This window comes from Phalacrocorax carbo, chromosome 10 (genome assembly GCF_963921805.1).
Source record: "Phalacrocorax carbo chromosome 10, bPhaCar2.1, whole genome shotgun sequence".
Taxonomy (NCBI): domain Eukaryota; kingdom Metazoa; phylum Chordata; class Aves; order Suliformes; family Phalacrocoracidae; genus Phalacrocorax; species Phalacrocorax carbo.
The window spans coordinates 14,000,181-14,012,911 of NC_087522.1; the positions used below are offsets into that span (position 1 = coordinate 14,000,181).

General features: G+C 36.4%; 1 protein-coding gene across 1 annotated transcript in view; it reads left to right on the plus strand.

The window, feature by feature from the left end:
* USP7 (ubiquitin specific peptidase 7) overlaps positions 1-11,329 on the plus strand; it is a 73,146-nt gene extending 61,817 nt beyond the window's left edge. Inside the window, exons 22-31 of the mRNA XM_064461945.1 lie at positions 183-336; positions 1,695-1,762; positions 2,903-3,011; positions 3,109-3,186; positions 3,573-3,673; positions 4,266-4,365; positions 4,963-5,082; positions 6,383-6,454; positions 6,984-7,074; positions 9,956-11,329. Of these exons, the coding sequence (XP_064318015.1) occupies positions 183-336; positions 1,695-1,762; positions 2,903-3,011; positions 3,109-3,186; positions 3,573-3,673; positions 4,266-4,365; positions 4,963-5,082; positions 6,383-6,454; positions 6,984-7,074; positions 9,956-10,062 (1,000 nt within the window). The 3' untranslated portion in view covers positions 10,063-11,329. The remainder of the gene's footprint in view (positions 1-182; positions 337-1,694; positions 1,763-2,902; positions 3,012-3,108; positions 3,187-3,572; positions 3,674-4,265; positions 4,366-4,962; positions 5,083-6,382; positions 6,455-6,983; positions 7,075-9,955) is intronic.
* Positions 11,330-12,731: the final 1,402 nt, after the last annotated feature.

The following is a 12,731-nucleotide window of genomic DNA, read 5'->3' on the forward strand; positions in this document are numbered from 1 at the left end:
TACTGACTGTACTAGTTCTACCGTGTATGAGTGGTGGCTCTTCTTTAAAAAGGTTTCTAAACTTTATTTCTGTATCTCTCAACTGTTGCTGACTTACTGTAGAACACGTATTTAAAAACCCTAACTGTTTGTATGTGTAACAATGGGATATGTAATGTGTTATCATTTGTTTGCTCTTGTAGGGATGACCCAGAAAATGATAACAGTGAACTACCAACAGCTAAAGAATACTTCCGAGACCTCTATCATCGCGTGGATGTCATTTTCTGTGATAAAACCATCCCCAATGACCCAGGCTTTGTTGTTACCTTATCTAATAGGATGAATTACTTTCAGGCACGTGTCCTGTTTGTTTCTCTGCTCTTGATTTCCTGTTCTCAAAGTAACTTTCGTGTTAGTTCTCAAGCACATTATACATATTTTTAGAAGAGAGTAGATCTGTTCTTGTACACTTTTTGCATTGTAGGAATGAAAAATTAAAGGAGGGCACTAATGCTTATGAGGAGAAAATAACGCACACATGCAATTTTATTAATAATGAGTTATTTGACAATAGGATTCTTTCTTGATGCACCATTCTGCTGTCAGGGAAATGATATTCTAATGAAATTATGCATTTGCTTTCTAAGCGACATGTAAAACGTGCCCAACTTATTTAGCTGTTAAAAGAAAAATACCTTGGGAGTATAGTGATACCTATTTTCTGCTTGTAGTATCACCAGCAAGGTTCATTTTGTAGGCCAAACTGTATTGCTTTCTTCACACAATGCTGTTTCATGCTCAGTGGCACTAACAGATCAAACCTGTTGTGTTAGTAAAGGGTGACCAGGGAGTGTTTAGAAGAAGAAAACTGGACTATGAAACTTCAAAAAAAAAAAAAAATCAAAATAAAATTGGTCTGATCTATCAAGAGCCTGAGTGGATTTGGCTCCCTGCACTTCTCCTGCAGTTGCTTTTGTCAGTGTCAAAAAGATGACTTAAAAACAGACAAGTTTATTTTCTGTCACCAAAGGCAGGAACTTTGGGCACCTGCTTATACAGGGGAAGTCAGAGATAACTTTTTCTGCCCTGTTCTCATTGTCTACTTTTCAGCAACTTGTTTTATCTTACTTCATTTTTACTTGAAGCGTAAGTTCTTTATAGCTTACTTTGGTAAAACAGAGGATCCCCATGCGTTTTGCGAGGCAATGACATGAAATACACTGATGGGAATAATGTGGTGATATTACCCAGCAAGCTAACTTCCTTGGAGTGAATTAAAGAATAGTGGGAATATTCAAAGAGCACACCTTACTTATTTCCCCAATAATACTATAATTAAAAAAAACAACAAAACAACCAACCAAAAAACCCCAAACAAACAAAACAACAACAAAAAACCCCAAACACCACCAAACAAAGAACCCAAACAAACCAAAAAACCCCAAAAGAGGAGTAGAGCTGTTGTGGATTTTGTGGCCTTTTGGTGACGGTGATTTATTGTACTAAAACAGTTTCCTTTTTTTTTTTCTAGTCCATGTTATTCTGTGTCAACTATTCAGAAACTGAAGATACTAGTTTATTTTGCCTTGGGGAGGTAGACATAGAATTTCAATATCATAATGTTCTTGACGTGTAATGAAAGACTGTGATTGTAGAGCAATGTTATAACTGTCTGAAATAATTCAGAACTTGACCGAAAAATTTATTTGTAGGTTGCAAAGACAGTTGCGCAAAGACTTAATACGGATCCGATGCTATTACAGTTTTTCAAGTCCCAAGGGTAAGATGAACTTCCTTAGTGTTCTGCATCTAAACTATTCTTTAAAATAGCCCAGATATAGATAGGAGCAGTTACTTTGTAGCTTTTTCCAGGTTGTGCACTAATTCTTGACTGGTAAAATGTTAGCATTCTGGCATACACAGCAAGTTGCATAGACAGTTTTAAGTCTTGCAGTGGCTGACTCTAGAGCCTTGAAGAATTGCACGTTTTAGATGAGTTCTAGTGAATGTCATTGAAAAAGCATGCCTTTTAAAGGATCGCTGTTTAAATTTCTAAAATCATTAATTACTTTAAAGCCTTTACTATATGGGACAAATTACTAAGCTAATGCAAATGCTGTTTCAGTGAATGCAGATTTCTAGAATGGGGGAGAGCAGAAACAAGTTCACATAAAAGCAGGATTTTTGCCGATTTTACAAGTTTAAATGCAGGAGTTACTTCACTGAGTTTATTTTTCCCCCCTCCTCCCCCAAAGTCTGCAAATGAGGTTTTATGAGGACGACTATGGTCTAACAAGTTCACAGCTGCTAAAAGGGACATTTCTCGTTAAAGTGGTGTTATCAGGCACAGTTGTGTAAAACTGGATTTCAATCTGTATAAAACTATAGCAGAAAACAGCATCGCAGTAGTTATATGTATATGCTGCAGGAATAATGCACACACAAAAATTACGTTGTCTTCTTGTATTCATGTAAATGTAGATTGCTCTTTATTAACCTGTAGGTATCTCCTCCATCATCAATGAGCCTGTTGTAATTTGAGTAGCTCTTTATAGTTTACAGGGCTGTGGTCACTCTGGAATGTGCTGTGTCATATGGCTCCACAAATTAGCCTTTCACAATTTAAAGCATGTGCTGCTATACTAGTTGTTTCAGAGGAATGTGGGTCTGCCACCCTGCCTCATTAAAGGCAAGCTTGTAAACATCCAAGAGAGTTAACATGCACAGTGAATGGTATTTTTGTTCCCATACGCTCACCTGTTTTTAAAAATCACTAAAGCACTGAATATAATACTGCTTAGGCTCTGATAGCAATTATATGGAACTGGAAGCCAGGAATAAAAATGTTCTTGGTACTTTGATTTACTGAGCAGTGATGGACTGTAAAGAGATATTTATGGGTTTTGTGTTCCTTCTCTAGTTATAGGGATGGCCCTGGTAATCCTCTTAGGCATAATTATGAAGGTACTTTAAGAGATCTTCTTCAGTTCTTCAAGCCTAGGCAACCTAAAAAACTTTACTATCAACAGGTAAGAGTCTTTTGTTTTTATTGGTGTGAATTAAAAAAAAAGACAATTCTGCCCTACACAAAGTATGCCTAAAGTGTTTCTTCTTTTCTTCCTTAAGCTCAAAATGAAAATAACTGATTTTGAAAACAGAAGAAGTTTTAAATGCATATGGCTAAACAGCCAGTTTAGGGAAGAGGTGAGTGAGGCTGGCTGTTACACACTTGCTGTCGTTTCTATGTTAAAGCTGGTATGGCTGTGATTATGGTGCAGTTCACACACTGTTGTCCTTGAGAAAATTAAATTAGAACCAATTTGTACCATATGTAAAAAACCAACTGACCCGAACAAACCCGCAACCCCCAAGCACGGGGGGTGGGAGGGGGAACACGACTCAGAAATTAATTCAGAAAAATTGGGCTAGTTCTTAACAAAAGCTTTGAACATGACGTAGGTGTTTGCTTTAGTAATTGTTAGCTTTTAAAGATGAATTTTTGATAGAGAAGAATCCAGTGCATTCTGTGCGTTAATACCGTTGGTTACATTTTCAGGTTTCTAATGATTTTTCTGTTTCAAATTCTGTAGGAAATAACAGTATATCCAGATAAGCATGGGTGTGTGCGGGACCTGTTAGAAGAATGTAAAAAAGTTGTAGAACTCTCTGAAAAAGGTTCAGGAAAATTAAGGTAAAGCTGGAAGATTTTGATTTCTTTTATGCGATCATGTGGATTTCACACAGAAACATATGTGTAGAATTTAAAATACTGTGGAAACCATTATTATCAAATGAAGTCTGCTACTGTGTTTAAAAAGGAAAAAAGCTTCCACATTTACATTGAGAGTACTTATTAACTATTAATATAGAGTTTATATATTTATTTTGTATTTCATAAAGTTGCATCCTTGAAATGCATAAGTTTCATCAATTGCATTTGTTAACTCACAATTTAATAATTGATTCCAGTTCAAGCATTTCATGCTGTTTACTTCCCAGGAGTTAAGAATTGAGGTCATTTAAAGAAAGTTTTTAAAAAAATAATTTAAATTAAAACCTTTGTCCTGTAATTGCATGTACTGGCCTTTTTTGCCGTAAGCCAGGAGTAGTTTAACCTCTCATAACTTTACAGCTTAATTTTTACTAAAGACTGAATTTTAAGTTTGACAAATACAGCAGTAGTATCTGTTTACATCCTGACTAGACTAATCCTTCTCAAGGTTTGAGAAAGAAATGTTACATTGTTTTGGTTTTTTTTAATGCTTTTCCTGTTTATTTTTAAGGCTGCTAGAAATTGTAAGTTACAAAATAATCGGTGTCCATCAGGAAGATGAGCTGTTAGAGTGTTTGTCACCTGCAACAAGTCGAACGTTTCGAATAGAGGTAAATAATACTTCCCTTAATTAAACTTTTTAAAACTTTTACTTTGAGAGACGAAACTTGAGTGGTAATTCTCTCTTTCTGGATCCTGATTTTCAAACACTGATACTTGAAGCAAGCTAGATTATGTGACTATATGACTGCTAAAATTTTTCCTTTGTTCCATCTACTTCCCCATAATGATTTTGTTCTTTAAAGTTTTATACATGTTTATTATAACAAAACACGAAGACTTGGCAAGGGCTTGTCCATAAGACATTTGCTGCCCTATCAATAATTCCAAGGTTTGCAATGTTAACTGTAATGAAGAGATGACAAGAGTTCTTTGATACTCCTATCAGCTGCTGCTACAGCTGCTAGAAGATTTCTTGTCGGGAAGCCAGGAGAGCGTTTACAGAGTAGGGGAAGCTGAAATGCTGTCATTCCAGGGATGAATGACTCATGTAAAAAGACTCTGTCAAACAGCGTAGTTTTAAATTGTTTTAAATACACTTGTTTTACATCAGTAACAGTACATCAGTTATGCTTTTAGTTACTTAATAAGTTACTTTTGGGGAAAGTTTTAGCTGATTGCAGTCATAATTTTATGTCTGGATCTAGGAAATTCCTCTGGACCAGGTAGATATAGATAAAGAAAACGAGATGCTAATCACAGTGGCACATTTCCACAAAGAGGTTTTTGGGACATTTGGAATTCCATTCTTGCTGAGGATACACCAGGTACAGCATGCCTCCCTTTTTCTTCTCATGAGCTTACACTTAGGATGTTTTCTTGAAGTACTGTCAAAGAAATTGGTTAGTATAAAAAGTATATAGGTAAATAATTGCTCCTGTATAAAAGGTTCTGCCCCATACATGCCTTTTTACAGTTAAATCATTTACCATCTCAGTTCTCTTTTGCATATACAGATTGTTTAGTGTTTCAATGAGCCTATACAATATCTAGAAAGTAGGCATTCAGCATCAGCAAGGAAGTTGAAATAGTATCAAAGCAATACTAACCCCCTCCCCGCCCCCCGCAGAACCACCCCTAACAAACCCAGAATCCTCTTTTTAATACCACTTCAGTAATTGCAATGCAAACATGCTGACAAAAGTGGCTAGGCCACGGCTGCTTGGCTTCTTACTGAGACACGTGATTATGAAAACTGAGTTTGCTTTCTTGAACATTTTCTAAGATGACTTCGCATTTCATAACTTCTGTAATATGATGTGCCTTATCTTCTAGGGCTGGAAGTTAATACAAGAGTGAAAGTTAATTTTGAAAGCTTAATTTAAATTCTTAAGTTTTTATGTGGCGCTGCTCCAACAGAATGTCACACTAATTCTTTTAATATCGAATAATAACTGGGGGCAGTTAGAAGTTTACTTCTAAACTTCTTCTGGTTCATGTATGTTAGTTTGTATGAAAATTACCTACTTTTCCGAAAGTTTTGGAATGAGAAATGTCCGTGTCTCTGCATTCCATAGAATTTTACTATATTTCCAAACTTTTGATCAACACAGTGTAACACCTCTGTGTTTCCACCTCTGGTGGAAACCATTTACACTGCATTTCCTGGTCTATGTCATTCATTTTTTAAGTTGATGGTATCCATCACTAATGGATACAGCTACTAATTGAAGAGGAGCATCACAGGTGCAGAGATTTTAAAAAGTAACTTGCTTAGGAAGGATATGTAATTTTTTTTTTCCAGATGCCTGTTTTGCTCTGAATTTTCTAACTTTGTTGTTTCTTAACTTTAACGTGACTTGCACATATCACAAGCAGTCCTTGATTGATTTATGGGACAGTTTGCATAATGATGAATCAATAAGACTTGGCAGTTGCTGAATTTATAGCAAGTTGTACGTTGTTATTCTGTGTTGTAGTGGATGATGTTGACAATTGAGTAATTTTGTAAACAACTGAGAGGTTAGGGCAATGTATTTCAATGAAGCTTGAAGCAGGAAATATTAACAACATCCCTTTTTTCCCTAGATTTTTTTTTTACAATAAAAATCTTGTTGTAATTGTTAGGGTGAACACTTCAGAGAGGTTATGAAGCGGATTCAGACAATGCTGGACATACAAGAAAAAGAATTTGAAAAGGTAATGGGAAGTTGGGAGAATTTTTATTGCTGATTGTAGACACTAAATGAATTAATTTTAAGAAGTTGGAACACCACAGATTTGTCATAAGTGTAGATTTTGATCAATAGAACAGTTGCTTGACTTAAGTAATGCTTTTTCTGAGAATTAATTAGGTAGGGTGTGTAAGGGCTACCTGTGTCGGCCCTCTCTTCTCTGGGCTAGACAGCGCCATTTCCTTTAGCTTCCTGTATGCCATGGCCTCCGGCCCCCTAAATGTCTTACTAGACAATTGCTAGACTTCCTACAAACTGCTTTTCTGTGGAGGGCCTGAACCTGGACACAGTATTCCAGATGCAGTCTTAAAATTTCCTGAGCATTCATTTTATCCTTTTGTTAAGGTGGTTGATGAAGATTTTTAAACAGGGTTGGCCTTTATTAACCCCTGAAGAATACCACTCATAACCAGCTGCAAGTTAGACTGTGAAAGTCTAACTCAGTCTGTATTTTAATGTGGTATCTCATCAGGTTTTTTCTTTCCTTTTCATAGTTTAAATTTGCAATTGTAATGATGGGCCGACACCAGTATCTCAATGAAGATGAGTATGAAGTGAACTTGAAAGATTTTGAGCCCCAGCCTGGTGAGTTGTTAGGCAACCTGACTATTCTTTTGACCTGCTGAAGTTACTCAGCTAGTTGTTATAATGTGATTATCCTTAACTCAGGATGCAGAAAGAGGTTGTTCTTTGTATGTGAAATAGATTATATGTAGTAACTAAGCAAGTATTTATATAGACTTGTGTACACACTTAACATTGTTAAGTGTATATGTTAGCTGAGAAGATGTATTTTATAGGGACATAAATAACTAAATAATAATCTGGTTCCTTGTGAGTTAAAAGTTTGCATTTGAGTGACCAAATGGGTCAAATATCAGTATAACACACTTTACAGAAAAGACTTACAACATCAGTCGCACCTTATCTGTATTGACCATCTGCTACCTTCTATGCTTGATTCTCACATTGTTACTGGAGTGTGTGCTCATGTTATTCCTAAAATATTTTGAAGTGCGTTCTCATAAGATTCTTGTTTTAAGTGTGCTGCAAAGAGGTATTTGAATTCTCATATTCATTGAAGAGGCTTCTTGTTTGTTCTTGATATCTTCAATGAATCTGAAGGATCTAACAAGAGTATTACATATGTGAATAGGATGCTGTTTAGATTTTCTTTTCCTGAGAGGGGATTCACCAAGCTAGAAATGTAGCTTTGTTCTGCATTTGTCTGTGGATGGTCTGCTATCTTGTTTACATGACTGATATTTGAAGCTTTATCCTCTGAGGAATTTACACATAGGAGAAACAGAGTTAATCCTTCAGGAGTTCCCCACAGTCATCTTTTGAGAGTTTCAGTTGGGAATGGTAGCTTTGAATCTGCAGGCAGGGCTCTGTAGAAAGCCTTGAATTCATTAGGGTTTTTTCCTCTAGCTAAGCTGAGCGTTCCTTTTTGTAAGCTGTTCTGTCTGGTAGAAACAAGATTGAGGACAACTTGCTCTCTGCAGTTCTATTTTTCTGACAATTATGAGCTCTGGTTTTTGTTGGCATGTTGTGCTAGGGCCAAAATTTCTCTGATTCTTTTCAAGCTGTGTTCTGGATTTATGTAACAGTTGTAAAGAAATCCTGTAACTGTCCATTTATTTCAAAACCCACAGAGAGTTAGTTATACGGATACCATTTAGGAGTACTTTACAGGAACCTAGCATAAAGTCCTGTTGTGCTATGTTACATAGCCAGGTTTATGGCTCATGGTTGTGACTATGAGGGGACTTGCCAAAACTTTGAATGCATGTGTCTGCACAGGTCATCTGTGAGCAGAGGAGTGTCACTGGAGGGGTCTCTTTCTCTGCACTAGTTGTGAGGGGTCTCTGGATGATCATCTCGGGGGTGGACTTTCTCCATGGACATCTAAACTCTCTCTTGTGTGCTCAGAGCAGTCAGGGTCCTGATATTATTCTGTGAGTTGTCTTTCTGGGGGTGGGCAGGGGAAGGCAATAGTCTGAAATGAACTGTTGGACTTTCTGGGCAAAGCAGAGCCAGTCTTGCTAAAACAATGTGAAAGACTACCCAGGTAACTAGGTCAAAAGTACAGAACATGGCAGAAATTGGAAAAGGGAGAACTTGAACTGTTTGTAGGAGTTGTAGGGAATGTGAGATTAAAGGGTTTTAATTGGAGAGTTCAGGGGAAGTTGTTACCCCTTTGATATAATACACTCTGACAGACGCATATATTCCCCCCACTCCCCGCCCTGAGGTTCCCCTATGGGGCGATAATAGGATGCTCTAATGCCTTCTTATTTAAGTAGTATTTCAAGGTATGGGGCTCACACTTTTCTACCAATACCAAATTTTAATGCATGCTGGAATGATTGAACCAAAGCTTTGGCGTTCTCTGATTTGATTGATGTAGCTGGTGTCAGTAGTGCCCGTCGGCTTTTACAAAGATGCACTCTAGCAAAGATTGTGCTGGCGCTAACGGTGTAGGACTTAATTTCTTTCTTCAAAAGACATTCAAGTGATCTCAGCAAGATCAGCAGTTCTCTTTTACATTTGAAGTTGACAATATGTCAAATAATAACACAAATAATTTTGATTGAAGAAAACACATCCAAAAATGCGATGCAGGCAACCAAAAAGGCCAAGTGTTTTATGCTTTTAGTGGTTGCGGTTGATGGCTTTGAATGTAGGAGTGTGCTTTTTCTTGCTGGGGGGCTATTTAGTTTCTGCCTTTATCATTTTACGTCAAAGAACATTTGATGCTCTACATTGAAGACATCTTAAAGAATTTCTCCCATTTGTAAGAAGTATGTGGACTGTGGTTTTTCATTAAAACTAGTGGTAGATAAAAACATATTGGGTTAAACAAGTGAAAATATCTGTATGTTTTCTTTACAATCTAAATATTATTTAATTTTTTTCTCAGAAAATAAAGAGGAGATCAGTTACATGATTTCTTAATTAACTGATTATTTGTGTATTACATGTGTTCAACAAATACTCCCACTTCAACCAGGGAATAAGAATAACTTATCAGCAGAGATAACTTGTATTATGACAAATACCATAGCTTGTTATATTTAGAAGCTGAATGCCTTTCTGCTGCAAACAGGCTCAGCACTTTGGTGAAAGCTGGTACTTTGATGTGCCTGTGGCCATAAATTGTAACAGTAGTTTTTTTGCTTTAGCACACACTTCAGTGCTGTAAACTCCTGTAAGTGACTGAGGAGGAGAAGAACCAGCTACCAGATCCAGAAACAGCTGTGTAAAATGTATTATTGGGAGGAATGCAGAGGTCAGGAAAGCCGCCCAGTTGGCTGTGGACTGTAGGAGTGTTCTGCAGTCCTCTTCCGTACCCTGTGATTCCTAGCAAACTATGAACAGGGCACACAGGAGTGTAGATTGTGTAAAGGAAACTTTCCAATTTAGTCTTAAACTTCATTATTTTTCTTTCTCTTTTCTTTTCTAGGCAACATGTCTCATCCAAGGCCATGGCTAGGGCTTGACCATTTCAATAAAGCCCCAAAGAGAAGTCGCTACACTTACCTTGAAAAAGCTATTAAAATCCATAACTGACTTACTTAACCAGATTGTCAAGGCAAGGGACAAAAATAAGTGTGTGTGTGCACCTTTTTAACAACTGTAGAACTTTGGTACACGTGCACTATATCTGAAGTCTTCAGCAAGAGGATTTGCTGCTGATGTTAATTTTATTTTGTTGAGGCTGTTCAGTTTGGCTTCTCTGTATCTATTGACTGCCCTTTTTGAGCAAAATGAAGGTGTTTTTATAAAGCTTGGATGCCAATGAGAGTTATTTTATGGTAAACGTAATGCAAGGCAATTGTCAGCATAACGAGGGAAGAGTTTAGTAGAACAGTTGACATTGGCAAAAATATTTGTCTGTAGTACGTTTATAGATGGCATAAGCTGGCTGGCTGCCCTTCCCGGTATGGTATTCACCATCACTGCAGCTAGTAAGTCTTATGTTTAGACTCACATCAGATTTATTTCTTTCAGTTATACTTTAAATGACATTTTTTGTGCATTTGTAAATGCAAAAAACTCACATCATCAATAAATAGCAATCTCTACTTCATTGTGTACATTGTTGGCACTTATTCGGGATTTTTTGTCTCCTCCAGCTGCATAGACTCTTTTTTAATAAACTAGTTTTCATTTAATTTAGTCACTACTTTGCATCCCATTTTGCCAAGTGGATGTCCTGAGTCCTAAAAAGAGATATTCGGGTCTTTTTATTAAATTTTCAACCATTGATAAATACGGTTGTGATTTATTATGCCATCTTCTGGCAAATAGAATGACACTCAAAAGTTGGCAAAAGCAAGTGAAAGGATTATAAATATCATTAATTTAGTTAACATGGGAAGAGATGGGGAAAACACAAGAAATAGCCTTTTAGCACAGAGGGCATGCTCACTAGTGTTTAGTAAGCTGTTGACTTTGTATAAAAAAGGAGGAAAAAAAAAAGAAGAAAAAAAGAAAAATGAAATTGTATATTTAATGAATGAACATGTACAATTTAACACTTGGAGGTTAATTTTGTTGGGTGAGTCTGCAAGTGAATTTCACTGATGTTGATATTCATTGTGTGTAGTTTTATTTCAGTCCCCAGACTGCTTCCTTTTATTTTGGAGCTAATGCCAGCCGCGTGTCTAGTTTTGAGTGCAGTAAAGATAGAATCAGCAATTCACACTTAATTTTCCATTCTTTTCCAGTATTTTATTTTGTTTCTGTAGCCGCAGTGTACAACAACTCTTCCTGTATATTGCCTTTTTTTGCTGGAAAATGTTGTATGTTGAATAAAATTTTCTATAAAATTTTTCTTCGGTGAGTGATGACATGGACATTGAAGAAGATTTCTCCTCTCCTTGGAAATAGAGTTTTGGGAAAAGTTTTCATTTGTGAGGTTTTGCTAAAGGTGTGGGTTTTTTTCTTAAGTGTTGACAATTGTATAACCTTCATATTGGTTGTTTTGGGGAAAATTTGTGGGGGTTTCTGTTCAATTGTTTTGGGTTTTGGAGGTTTTGGGGGGTTTTGGTTTTTTTACCTCCTAACTAGTCACATTCGAGCTTAACAAATAAAAGGTTTTCCAGGAAGGAGCCATGTACAATTAAGACAAATGGAAGAATTATTTTACTAGTTTGTTTGTAAAGCTTGTAGTAGAGTCTTTGTGGTAGACTTGACTCTGCCTGCCTGTACAAAATTTTGTGGTCCAGGTTCTCAAGCCTAATATTATAAATGGTGTAAAGTGAAATCTGGAGTCTCTAAAGGTAAGCTCTCTAATAGATGCCCACCATAAAGTATCCCTGTATTCATAACCAAACCCTTTCTCAGACCTATCAATAATCATTTAGTAGGGGTTGTGTACATGTGATGGCCTTTATACTTTTTTTCTGCGATGGATTCTGGTGCTTATCAAAAACACCACCAAGTATTTTTAAACTAAATTTTAAGATGTATTTAATTCTTTCAGCTTTAAAATGAACTAATCACTCATGGTTTAGGTATGTTTGGATTTATTTTTAATTTATATCTTGCAGTGCTTTTAACTGTCTCTTATTTCCAGCCAAGGCAAACTAGTTATTTACTTTTTTTTTTTGGTCATGTGAGTGCAGAGGTTACAGGTAGAGGGAAGTGCTTAAATGGCATGCCTTAAGTGGATAAAGTTTTCCCTTGATTTGTATCTTCATTGAACTGGTAAGAACTACGACACCATCCAAGTGGCATTTCTACTAGTACTTGGATTGTCTCTACAGGCTTTCAGTAAATGTCAGGATTTGTATTCAAAGTACTTCTGTAAAATCAGAGCCTCTGGTCAGCAGCAGTAAGCCCTAATTATATTTTGTGAAGTTAATGTTATGGTAGACTGATATAAAATTGAGCTTGTATATGAATGTCACTAAGTTTTCACATTTATTTATGAGATGTTGGCAGCTTTTAGGGAACATATTAAGTAATTACAATACTTCCCACTTAAGATTAAAATATCATTAAAGTAAATTTTGGGTGCCTTTTGATTTTTAGATGACTAGTCTTTACATGCTTTGGTATTTGTGCTATTTCCATGCTAATTTTTAAGATGATACTTTAAGGCATTCCAAATGCACTGTTTTCCATAACTGCAGGTTTTCAGAATTTGTTGGAGTTTTTTTGAGCACAAGTAACTTGTTGTTCTAATGTGGAAACACACACACCTATGAAGAGGAAGACAAGAGGTTTTTTCA